The following is a 12,842-nucleotide window of genomic DNA, read 5'->3' as shown; positions in this document are numbered from 1 at the left end:
ATCCCGTACTAAGGCTATGAGTGCCCCACACAGGTCCCTGATCCCGCGCTGTAGCAGCAGTACGGCGCGCAATAATAAAACAACAGATTTGCTACAAACAATTTTAATAATTAGACAAAGAATTCTACTTGGTGTTGAAGTCTACATCACGAATGTATCTCTAGTGAACGTAATAGTATTGTTGAGGTCATACGCAACAAAATACAACACACATAAATTACTTGAAATATTCACAAGAAAAAAAGGCAACAGATGTGTGCGACCTTGGAGAATTACTACCCCATTTCCAGCGAAGCTGTTTCTTTCGAGCAGTTGCAATAAAAGTTTCAGTTTCCTGTAATTATATCGCATGCTTGAAAATGTTGCCCGTATATGTCTGTTCCGTTTTAAATCATGCCAACGTGTAATGTTTTGGAGCTCTTCGTGCTGGGATAAATTTTTTAAAAGCCAAATATTCATCAACACCCATGTTACTTCGCCAGAACATTTACCATAGTGTGCCAGGGTAGCGGTCTCAATTCTGCCCCGCTCGTTAGACACGCTCATAACGCTTTAGAGCACTTGCATAGGGAATTAATTGATTACCTATCTATTTTAAGCTTTACCTACCCATCACCCATTATACTTGGTCATACGTAGTTACCAAACATAAAGAAGCTGCCTTTTTCAGTTCAGTGAGAACACCAGGCGAGCCTAATATGTCACGCAAGAAAAAGAAGAGAGTTCAAGCATTATTCGTAACGCTTTTAATTAAGCTACTAATGTTAGAACTTCGCGACACATTGCATTTAAAATGGTGCTTATTACTTCAAAGTATAAAATTTCTGAAACGCAGAGTTCTCTTGGGACATTGGGAAACCTGGGTAAAGATTTGCCGTGGTTCAACGCGGTTAAACCAAGTTAATCCACACTGCTCAGCGCGGTCAGCAACTACCGCATCTGCAATTGCACCACGAGGCAACACAAAGACGCTGCTCGGCGCGGCAGCAGCAGTGAGCGAATTGACCTTCATGCTGCGTCTCGCTTCAACGGGAACTAAGCGTCGAAAGCACAGCACATGCCAGCACTCGGCGAACTTTGTCCACATCGCTTTCAAGATATGGGCGCGGCGTACGCAGCCGCCGCCGGTATTACCAGTCTGACCTTTGCTGAGCTTGAAGGTCAGATTTGCGGAACCAGGCGTTTTCTGGGTTTGTACCTGGAGTAGTAGAGCTCTGGCTCCAATAACAGTAGTGTGATATTTTCAAATGCTTGCTTGCGATGTTGCAAATCTGTGTTTGATCAGCAGGCATTTACACTCGTACATAAACTTGGCGTGCTGTTCCCGTTATGTTCGCAAAATTAGGCCTCAGTTGTAATTATGCCACTGCAGCAGTATAAGTTTAACACCGCTCGTAAAACACACTAATAACGCTATGCATCACTTGCATACGTAATTTAATGGAAAAGACGCATTCAACCTATCATTTGAAACATACCCTACACATTACCCATACCATGCCCCTAGCTTTCCCCAGATATAAACAAGATGCCTTGTTTAGCTCACCGAGGACACCGGAGAAACAAATTACGAATCTCATATGATGCACAAGAAGCACATGGAAAAATAAGCGTTTAGTAATTATCAGCAGTAATTCCACTTAAAGCAGGAACGTGAATGTTCAGCAACGCATGTCACTCAAAATTATACATATTCTGACAAAGTTTCAAGTTCTTATAACGTGCAGTTGTTTTATGAGTCTGGAAAACATTTACATTTGTGGCAGTATGGCACCCTGGAATGCTTGAATGAGTAACTTTCAACAAACTCTATAATGAACCTACACAAGATAAACATTCATCGCTCTTCACTCAGAACATTTCTTCATACTTCGAAGAAATATAAGCAACGTTCCTCACATAGTTTGCCGAGGATACCGGGAAAAATCACCTAAATGCCGTGTATAACGCATAAAAATTGCGAGATGGTTGAAGAAAACGAGCACTGGCCAACCGAAAAACAAAAAGAAAAACGAGGATGTTTCTGGCGTTTTTGCAACCAATACGGGTGCCTTGTTCACAATGAACGAGGTACCATGACGGTCATTATTATATACATGCCGAATGACGTAATGCGTTTGCGTATAGCTCAGGGGGAGTCCCCGTGTCCGGTCAATCGTGTGCGCCGTAGATTATATGCAAAATGATTCAAGGAACAAGCGGGATGATAATTTCTTCTCCTTGTCGATGACGAAAGTCTATTTCCAATCAATACCGTGTCCTGTTTTTTCGTGATGCTCTGGCAGAGCGTTTGACACAGTGTGCCACTTGGTTACATCATCGCGGCGCTGCTGTAGCCTTCCTTTTCCAGTTTCGCCTATATATTTCGCATTCCGCTTTTATACTCCACTGCTGTCGCACGAAAACTTAAGCTGAAGACTTCCTCGACAATGGCTATCCCGACCAGCCTATAACGACGGGAAAAAGGCGTGCTGCTAACCCTCCTGCCAGAGCAAGGACAACAAGACAGCGTGCTTCACTTCCTTAGTTAGGCACGAGGGGTGATAGAGTCATTTCAAGGATTTTCAAAGGTTACGAGGTGCGAATCTGCCACATCTCTATAAGCAAATAACGCAGCAACTCGTCAGAGTCAAAGACCACCTCAAAAAAGAAATTGCCCTGGCATCGTTCTACAAAAATTTGTGCCAAGACTGCCAGGCGTGCTATAAGGCGGAACTAGGAACTTACAAACAAGCCTACAACAGCGCCGCAATCATGTAGCCAAAGGGTACACGGTGTCAAGTGCACTGGCGGAGCATCACGAAAAAATACAGTATTGATTGGTAATCGGCTTCCGTCACCGAAAAGAAGAAATTAAAAGTTGCTTCAGCTGTGTTTTGTTGAAAAGTGTCGGCTTTCAAAAGGGAGGGGGGGGGGGGCAAATGGCATACTTTGCCCCCCCCCCCCCACTTTTTACAGTGGGAGGCACTTGGCCCCCCTGCCCCCCCCTCCCCCCCCGGTAGATACGCCTATGATGATCGGTTACTATAACACACATCTAAATTATCTACCTTGGGCACGGCTTACATCTCAAGGCATTCCCCAATATAGCACGCATGCATTCACACAGTGTTGAGCCAATCAGCTTTTTTGCAGGATGAAAAGAGCGCTTGCGCGAACCCCCTGTGCTATATGAACACATGCTGAGTCACGTGAAGTACTAGTCCAGCAAAATACAGTGCACGTGCTCCAAGTGGCTGTAAACAAGAGACGCATGATTAACTTGACTTGTCACATTGTAACATTAATTCATGTGATTCACCAGCGCCATATTTATACTTTCATCTAGCAAAAATGATCGTATCACCCTGTGAACCGTGCGGCACATAAGAGGCAAGTCTGTTTGTGCAGTACCATTATGATGATTTCTTTCGCTTGGCATTACTTTGAGCTACAAAGATAGGAGCGCTAGCTGCCATCAAAATAGCTGATTGGTTATCGATGACGCTGTCAATACTGCCGCTCACCTCTCCCGCTCGATCTGCTGTAACGAGTCATTTTTTATCTCCTCGTAGTATAGCATCTCGGCTGGGTCACCCTGAAAGGTAGAAAACACAATACACGAATGAGAGGGTGTGAACGTATACTAAACGCCAGTGACATGTGTAATGTACATGCAATGTAAGTTCGTGTTTGAAGAGTGCAGAAGCTGCCTTCCCCGTAAAATCCACCAAAAAGGTGTTAGTCATTTTTTTTAATATTTGCTTTCATCAAAATGAAATCGAATATCGCCATCACTTAATGTTCATTTCATTTATTGTACCCTCCAATCCGAAGCATTACAGAGGGTAGTGGTTGCATTAAAAATATCCGCAGTTGCGCCCAAAAGGCGAAGCATCGATTGCGATAGAAAATTAGTAGACAGCTATACGGAGTAAGGTTAGTAGTTTTATCGGCCGTATAAACCTGGTAATAATCGCTTACTGACTAAATTAACAAGCATGGTGTCAGCGCGCATAGGCAAATATGAGCACATCACACTCGATGACCACGGACACTCGCTGTCAAAACGCTCGCGTCGAGAAGCGCGGCCGCAGCAGCGAGCGAAGTGACCATCGATCTCGGTATCGCTTCAACGCAAACTGAGAATCCCGGCCGCGGCGGCCGCATTTCGATGGAGGCGAAATGCAAAAACGCCCGTGTACTTGCGTTGTAGTGCACGTTAAAGAACCCCAGGTGGTCGAAATTATTCCGGAGCCCTCCACTACGGCGTGCCTCATAATCAGAACTGGTTTTGGCACGTAAACCCCCAGAAAGAAGAAGAACGCAAACTGAGCGACGAGAACACTGCGCACACAAAGCTATGAGCCGCCTGCAGATCGCTTTCAAGGTAAGGCGCGCGCGGCCGTGCAAAGTACGCAGTTGGTGCCGGAGTAGAACGCTGCCTCCCCGCTTCCCTCCCCGCGCGCGCGAGAATGCGCCGCGATCGTCGGTTCCCCGTGCGCGCGGTCGCGTAATGCGCAGTTGCTGTAGTAAGTGGTTCGTGGGGAAAGGGAAAGGTTGGCGATATCTTCTGCAGCCCTTGAGGGAGCACGGCTCAGCGCCGTCGGAGAAGAACGCCGCCGCCCCCCCCCCCCCCACCCCCTCTCTCCTATCCCCCAACGGCCCTTCGCGGGACGAAAGACGGCGCGCTTGCTCTCAGCCTCCATCTCTTGCGCGGGCCACTTCAAACCGCGATCGTCGGCTCCCCAAGCGCACTTTCACATGCACATACAGTATACGGCACGCGGCGACGGTGTTATCACCCTAGGACTTTTTATTGAAGCATCACGGCGACGGCATAAGTGCGCTTGGAATGTCCATATAATTCCTTGAATGTTCATATAATAAACAAATAAATAAGGCAGTAAAATACATCAAAGCGAAAAGTACACCAAATATTGAAAAAGCAACAAATACTACGGCAAATAATGTCATTTCATTTACTCTTTTTGTCAGAAGTACAATTTTTTCCAAGCAGCCGCTGTGGATCTTGGGCGTAGGCGCTGCGCTATCGAGCACTGGGTCGCGGGTTCAATTTCCTGCCCCTCAGTGGCCTCATTCCGATAGAAGCGGAATGCAAAAGCGTTCGTGTGTCGTGCCCTGAGTGCACGTCAAGGAAGCCCAGGTAGTCAAAATTAATCCCGGGCCGTACTTGATAACCGCTGTGTTGTTTGGGGATATTAGGAACAACAACTGTTTAAAAAGGAAACTCTATTGCCACTGAAATTTGTTCTGCCGCTCAGCGTAGAAACTTGAGGCCAAACAGGCAGAAGTCGAAACAAGCACAAGCGTTACTTGTAACAATGGCTTCAAGCCTCAGTGCGGTTCCTAATAAATCATTATGAAAGCATCGCTTGTGCGCTTCTCGACTTCTGTCCGTTTTGCACTAGAACAGATAGATGTACCAGCAAGGTCGAAACTAAACCCATGCCAGTGAATGCATACCTGGGACGGCTCGTACTTGTCGAACTCGTCGATCTGCTCTGGGGCCACGTCGAGCAGCTTGAGGAAGCTTCGGCGGACCTTGTCTGCTCCGCCACCCACTGCCGCGCCGACGGCGAGGTGATACTGACAGACGACCAGGTGCAACGCTGTGCGGAAGTCTGCCCGCTCGGCCATGATGTACTCGAGCGAGGTGACAGCATCCACCAGCTGGCCCATGCGCACGAAGGCCAACGCGATGTTCTTCATGATCTTCAACCTGCACAGCGCAGTCACCTTGCTTCAGTTGGCGAGACTCCGTGCGCACGATTCTCACGCCGAAGGAGATGGCTTGGAGACCACATGCGGTAGGTGTCCTCGTGAGTTTTTCACGTCTTTCGTGTTTATAACATGTGGAATAAAGCCAACAGCCTCCGGCTCAGAACACAAAACACGAAACCAAGGCGCCATAAGAACATGCTTGACACGCAGCTAAAACGAAGGATGACGAAGAAAGTATGTTCATAATCTAGCACAAGTTTAAGCACCTACTACTGCACCTTGAGGAAAATCATAGTTTCGTAATGTTGGTCACTGCTCGGAAGATCTGCTATGGTTTCCGTGATTTGTTCTTATATCATTCTTTCGTATCAGTCATTTTAAAATGTGAAACCTTTCGTATCGGTATTTGTTTAAAACTTGTTTGTCGAAGAAACGTTCTTTTTTTTTTTCCTAAGCAAATAGGTCACTTAAAACGGCCTGTAAACGGTAGGACGGTAATCATGATGGGTTGCTGTACAAACTCAAGGTCAAATCTTTAAAGTACGTGCCCACGCATACGAATGTTGTGTCCATTCATGTGCGTGCACGTAAGCGCACGGTAATGCTAACCAGTATCTGTCATTTCGAACGACCGCAGTGCCTGCACATATTTTCCGCGCAATTGAACACTGGTGCATGTCTGGGTACGCATCGCAGTGCAACATGTGCGCACATGTCGTGGCACGCTGCCACAACATACTGAAATAGCACCTTTTCCTGTCGCTCTTTCTCTAAACTTCTGCGTCAAGTGTCCGAAAGTGTCAGCGCGAACGACACGCAAGTCATGCCGCCAATATCACGAAGCAATTGAGTTATCGGGGAGAACCACGTCCTCTGTACATGTACACGTATTTAAAGTTGTGTATGCAAATACAAACAAATGGCTCGTGACAATATTGAGAAATGTTAAACTTTGTCAGAAACATGATTCGCTATCTACCTCATGTCCTTATGGGTGTTCGGCACCTGATCCAGTGCCATACGGAAGAACTTGATGGCTTTAGGGTAGTTTCCTTGGTAGAAGTAGATGTTGCCCATGTTCAGTTTTAAGCGACCTGAAACAGACGCCACACGTAAGCGCGCGTATTTGACCGCGTGCTTTGTTACTGTTACAACATCAAGTTCTTCACGTGAGGTTTAAGCACTCCCACTGTATGAGGGAAGAGTACACACGCGCCAACGATGGCTCGTGTGACGTACATGCGACCATGCTCCATCAAACTAAATGCAATAGCATACGTGACAATGGATACGTTTGATTGCTCTGCGTAAAGTTCGAAAAGCCGACGAGACGCGTATGCACTAATAAAATTAAACTCTGGGATTTTACGAACCAGACCGATAATCTGAGGCACTCTGCAGTGGGGGATGCCGGATTAAATGTGACTACCTGGGGTTCTTTGACGTGCTCCTAAGTCGAAGTAGACGAGCGTTTTCACATTTCGTACCCATCGAAACGCGGCCGCCGCGGCTGGGATCAAACAGGTGACCACGAGCTCAGCAGCACAACACCATAGCCACTGAGCTACCGCTGCGGGTGCATTAGAGCTAACAAATATCATGCTACACAGCAATTCCACACAAAACGCACCTGTGTTTCAAAATTGCTAAGTTGGTTAGGGGTAGGTTTTTTCTCGTTTCCATTCTGTTCTTTCGTTTTTTTCCTTGCAGGGTGGCCGTTCACTTCTATGTAAGATATGCGCTTTTAGACGGAAGCATCTTAAAAGTTCTGGGGCCGAAATTTACAAAGTTTCTCGTTTGTAAAGGCCGGCGGCCGTTGCTAACATGTACAACATTACTTAAAGAGTGTGAACGTACTAACGTTTTTTCTTTCTTTTGTGTGTGTGAATACGGACTCCCTTTGGTCGGTTAATCGGTTAGCGTTTTGGATGCAGTAAGTTCATCTATGCGTATCCACTGATAAAACAGTAGGTATTTTCACAGCATTTCTCATAGCAGAACTCCTTGGCGCTCAATTCAATTAAAACTGTAACGTGTAAATGCATCGACCGTTTCCGCACTAGGTACTGCGTTCGGGTTTAAAACAAAAGCGGCTGGGCCCTACCTGCGTTGGAGAAGGCCTTGTTCTTGACGATGAGTTGGTACGTGCTGAGAGCCTCGGTGTACATTTGGTTGTTCGTGTACTGCACGGCGAGGTTGAACAGCGCCTGCCAGGAATACCGTATACGTACCGTGTCGGACATTTCCTTTACGCTTAATGTTCCCTCGTAACCTGGGCTGTTTGACATACCCACATAAAATGAGGACAGAGAAGGTACAGGTACAATGCGATAAATGAAGCACGGGCGTTCCTTCTTGACCTGATGCTTTTCACGCCCGCAACGAGGACAGCTCTGCCCCTTCTTCGTCCTTCCCTAAACATCTGAGGGAGTTCGTGTCAGGCATTTTGCTAGGCTCTGATCTCCAGTCGTCATTTGTATTTCCCTCTCTCTCTCTGTTCGTCCTTTGTTTACATCCGCATTCTCACTTATCAAAAGCATATCTGTGAGTGAACCAAAGCGTAAGTACTCAAAATACCCATCCTAACATTTCCTCTCACGGGGTTCGTACAGGTTTCCAAGGCAAAAATTCAAGGATATTCCAGGACTTTCCAGGACCTGTCACATGTTTTTCAAGGACTCACAGCCGCTTCCAAAGTACGATTTCTTTACTCTAACATTTCCAAATACGACTAGTTTTATTGCACTTACAATAAATAAATGTATATCACAATTATAATAAAAATGTCTAGCCTTGATAACTTCTCAAGATCACGACACAAAATGAACGCTTACAACAGCGGCTGAGATTTCTCCAGTATAGCCTTGGTAAAGTTCACCACAAATATTCAAAATATTGAGCGTAGGGCTATTGCACTAAAATAAAAAGAAATAAATGTATATCCCAATGATGTTAATAATGTCCAGCCTTGATCACTTTGCAAGTTCACAACAATACCAAAAAAGTTCACAACACACAATGAATGCTCTAAACAGCTACTCAGACTTCTCCAGTATTAACTGCGCAAGTTTACCTACACATCCATTATATTATAACAAATAGATGTATATTGCAATTTTGTAAAACATGTCTTCTCTTGATCATTTCTCTAGACCGCAATATTAAAAGTTAACACAACACTCACAACAGCTGCGCAGGCTTCTGCAGTATTGGCTGGGTTGGTTCGTCAAACATTTCCAAAAGATTCAGTATACCGTATTTTCCGGTGTATAAGAGGCATCTTTTCATAAATTTTTTCATCTGTGCGTCTTATAGAACGGTGCGACCTATGTACGTTTCTAACAGCGAAGCTGTTTAAGCCAGCCGTGGTTCGTGGTTCGTATCAAGAAACTATGAAGAAATAAACTTTCTTGCCGAGGCGGGATTCGAGCCCGCGTACCCCCGGTCCCAAGGCGAGCGTCGTAACCACTAGGCTATACAGCCACTTTTTTTTTTATTACATGGAATTATTAGACGTTCGCAGAGCATGCATTTAAGTCAGCCATATGATGATGATGATGATGATGATTGCGTTCGAGCGTTGTCGTCTTCATCCACAGCTTGCGCGTTCGCACGCTCATGCTCTGCGACAGAAAGAAGGAGATTCTAGTTGAAAGGGGTGAAGGTTTGGGTTAAGTGCAGCGCGATAACTGTCTCTCAATAGAGGACACCTCAACCGCGCTGCAGAGGGGGATGGGGACTGAAAGATATCTTTCTATCGTTCTTTCTGGAGTTTTACGTGCCAAAACCAGTTCTGATTATGAGGCACGCCGTAGTGGAGGGCTCCGGATTAATTTTGATCACCTGGGGTTCTTTAATGTGCACTACAATGCGAGCACACGGGCGTTTTTGCATTTCGCCTCCATCTAAATGCGGCCGCCGCGGCCGGGATTCGATCCCGCGACCTCGTGCTCAGCAGTGCAACGCCTTAGCTGACTGAGCCACCCCGGAGAGTCACTGAAAGATATGAGTAGAGAAAGAATGGAGCCATGCTCTTCGAGGTGAAGAGGTATTGCGCGCTATGATCGAGGGAGAGAGACGCATTCACGGAGCGGGTCTGCTGGAACGCGTCGTCGGCATAGCAACGCGGTGTCGGTGTTGCAAGCTGCGCTATGAAACGCGCAGTGACGGCCGCAAGTCCGAGACGCGCGAAAATAAATTATCATCATCATGAGTAATACGATGAAAAGTTCGCGCGCACTTACGGAAAATACTGGGCTACGATAGCCCAGCTTCGCTGTTTCAAGCGTTGCGCGGCCGAGTGCAAGGTTAAGCGTGTTTTTCTTTTTATTGCGATAGCAATTATATGGACACTTCAACTGGATTTCTGCCGTCGCCGTCGCCGTGAGGTTCCCTATAGATAAAATCTTCGCCGCGCGCCGTATGCCCGAGCGGAAGCGTGCGGGGACGCGCGCTATCACGGAGAGTGAACGCACTCAATCACCCACGCGCAAGCAAGGAAGCGGGAAGCCAGCGCCGGAGGGAGCGCGGGGGGGGGGGGGGGGGGGCGCACTTCTACTCTGCCAACAACCGCGCTCGTCGCTCGCTCGTCCGCACCATCTGTTATCTCCACACGGCTCTGGCCTTTATGCACTGTGCATTCGCCGCTCAGTTTCCGTTGAAGCGATAGACCGCACGTACCTTCGCCGCGGCGGCGTATGCGCTCGCTGCCAGCGTTTTGACAGTCGTTGTCTCCAGTCATTCAGTGTGACCTATTCATGTTTGTTTGTGCGCGCTCGCACCACGCTTGTTCATTCAGTTAGTAATAGTCGGGCCACATTTTCCAACGCACGCTACACATGCAATGCTGCCCGGATCGGAAGTGCAGCACTACAGGCGTGTCCCTTCGCACGCGCTGCCCACGGGAAGCGCTTCTCATCAACACCACCGTTTCACAGGCGCCTTCTCGTGGTCATCGAGTCTCTCTTCATGTCGGTCTACTTACGGCGCAGCACACCTGCTTACTTAATCAGCTCATGTTTACTACAATTCATATTGCTACCAAAGCCGCTCACCTTACTTCGTATGGCATTGCTGTGTTGCTATCGCATTCATTGCTTCGCCCTTAGGGCGAAAATGTGACATTTTTTGGAAAAGCTGCCGTCAAAATCGGATTCGATGTTATGGCCACGTGAAGCGCGCTGGTTGACTTAATTGCTAGGGGTTCTGTGCGCGCTATCCAGGTACCGGCTTATCGTGATCAAGTTCTCGAGCGCCGTGCGAGAAGGATGGAGCAGCAACGCAAGCGGCGGTAGGCCGACCGCGAGTCGATCGACCCCGAAGTCGTCGCATCTGCAGATCGCTGTCAAGATACGGCGCGCGCCGCTGCGCAAGCTACGCAATTGCTACGAGAGTACAGGTCAGCCCCCCATCCCTGCCTCCCGGGCTGTCTTCCCGTTTTCCTCCCTTGTGCGCAATTCGGCTCGCCGTCGCACGCTTTCACTCGCGGGGACGATGTTATCGCTTTTGGACTTTATACGGAACATCGCGGCAACCACGACGGCAGAAATGCGCCTGGAGTGGAAATATATGGCACCCATACGCTTGCGCGTGACCCACGTTCACTTAGCGAAACGTCACTGTAACTTTTTTAAATCGCTTAGCGAAAGAACAGGTGCGTCTTATGCACCGGTGCGACTTATAACTCGTTTTTTTTTTTTTTGGGGGGGGGGGGGGTGAACTGCCGTTTTGAGGGGGGTGCGTGTTATACAAAGGTGCGAATTATAGACCGGAAAATGTGGTAATGTTATTGCACTTATATTGTGTTAAATAATATAATAACAAACCTCCACCCAAAGGCACTGAGCATCAGTGGTAAAGTTGCTCTCCACTATAGCTCTCTTTAGCTTCACTATAGCTTCAGCTCGCGCTCATGAGTGAAAGTGGGATAAGGCAGACGGACGCGGGAGGAGTGAAACTAATGATAGGGTGAGGAAAGCCGCGGGAACAGTGCCAGCCGAGCAAGCACCGAAGCGCGGCACGGGTCTCTCGCTCGCGGTTTGACGCGGTGAAACCTGTTATTTTTCCCGGGCAGTTCAACGAAACGGACCCATATGTGCGCTCGCGCCGGCGTATTATTTCTGAAATGGGGAGTTTATCAGATTGACGGCGTTCTACCACAGAAAGGAGGTCGCAGTGTCGATATCAGAGTACATTGCTCGCGAAATTCAAGGATATTCAAGGAAGAAAATAAATTCCATGACTCTCAAGGGCCTTGAAAACGCAGTTTTCAATTTCAAGGGCTTTCAAGGATTTCAAGGACCTGTACGCACCCTAATAAGGCTCAAAACTGTTCGTTGACATCCTGAACATTTCTTGTTGAGTCCCGGCCGCAGCCGTCAACAAACGTTTCCGGGGAAAGCTATTGAATTTCAGCGCAAACTTTTGTAAGGCAGCTTACTCTCGTTTCGAGCACTAATGACCGCCTGAAAGACAAAACTTGCGTCAATTCGAGGAGGCGAAACGTGCGCGTGCGTGCTGCACTCACGCAGTACATGAGGTCAAGGTTCGGTGGAACCTCGGAGGCTGCCTGCTCTCGCTGTCGCGACAGGTTCCTCTCCTTGGCGACGGCGTCCTTGGCCTGGTCCAAAGCCTGCGACAAAAAATGGCAAAGGAACAGCCGTGGACGCGGCTAAGCATTCCGAAGAAGTGTTCCAAACAAGACTGAACAGTGCAGAAAAAAAGGGAGCCTTGAGGTGAATGGTAACAAAGCTACGCATACGTACGTTAACGCTGCTAAGGAAATCAGTTGCTAACCTGACGAAGACATGTCGAAGCGTTGTATCTGGGGAGATTCGTTGTTGCAACCACTCTTATCCATCCAAATAAAGTGGTCTAGTTATCATGCGAAAGTGACTACGGCTCTTTGTAGGCGTGCTAATTTTACTAGTGCAATAAAGTGGTAGAAAGTCTCGTCGCAGACAGGAAAAAATCATTCCCCATAATTATAGTATACTTATTCTAGAATTTTTCGTAAGGCCAAATGTTAGATTATCGTGACGGCGGACATATTGTTAGCGAAGGCGGTCGTACAATGGCAAATAGCTCTTAGAAATAAAGCTTTACTGAATGCCAAGCAA

At 47.4% G+C, this 12,842-nt stretch overlaps 1 protein-coding gene across 1 annotated transcript in view; it reads right to left on the bottom strand.

The window, feature by feature from the left end:
* The window catches only part of LOC119462460 (intraflagellar transport protein 88 homolog), a 66,893-nt gene that overhangs the window by 15,434 nt on the left and 38,617 nt on the right, over nt 1–12,842 (bottom strand). Inside the window, exons 7-11 of the mRNA XM_049672989.1 lie at nt 12,251–12,355; nt 7,829–7,931; nt 6,704–6,818; nt 5,467–5,722; nt 3,507–3,577 (exon numbers count right to left, since the gene is read on the bottom strand). Of these exons, the coding sequence (XP_049528946.1) occupies nt 3,507–3,577; nt 5,467–5,722; nt 6,704–6,818; nt 7,829–7,931; nt 12,251–12,355 (650 nt within the window). The remainder of the gene's footprint in view (nt 1–3,506; nt 3,578–5,466; nt 5,723–6,703; nt 6,819–7,828; nt 7,932–12,250; nt 12,356–12,842) is intronic.

This window comes from Dermacentor silvarum, chromosome 8 (genome assembly GCF_013339745.2).
Source record: "Dermacentor silvarum isolate Dsil-2018 chromosome 8, BIME_Dsil_1.4, whole genome shotgun sequence".
Classification (NCBI taxonomy): Eukaryota; Metazoa; Arthropoda; class Arachnida; order Ixodida; family Ixodidae; genus Dermacentor; species Dermacentor silvarum.
This window is presented reverse-complemented; position numbering and strand designations above follow the sequence as displayed.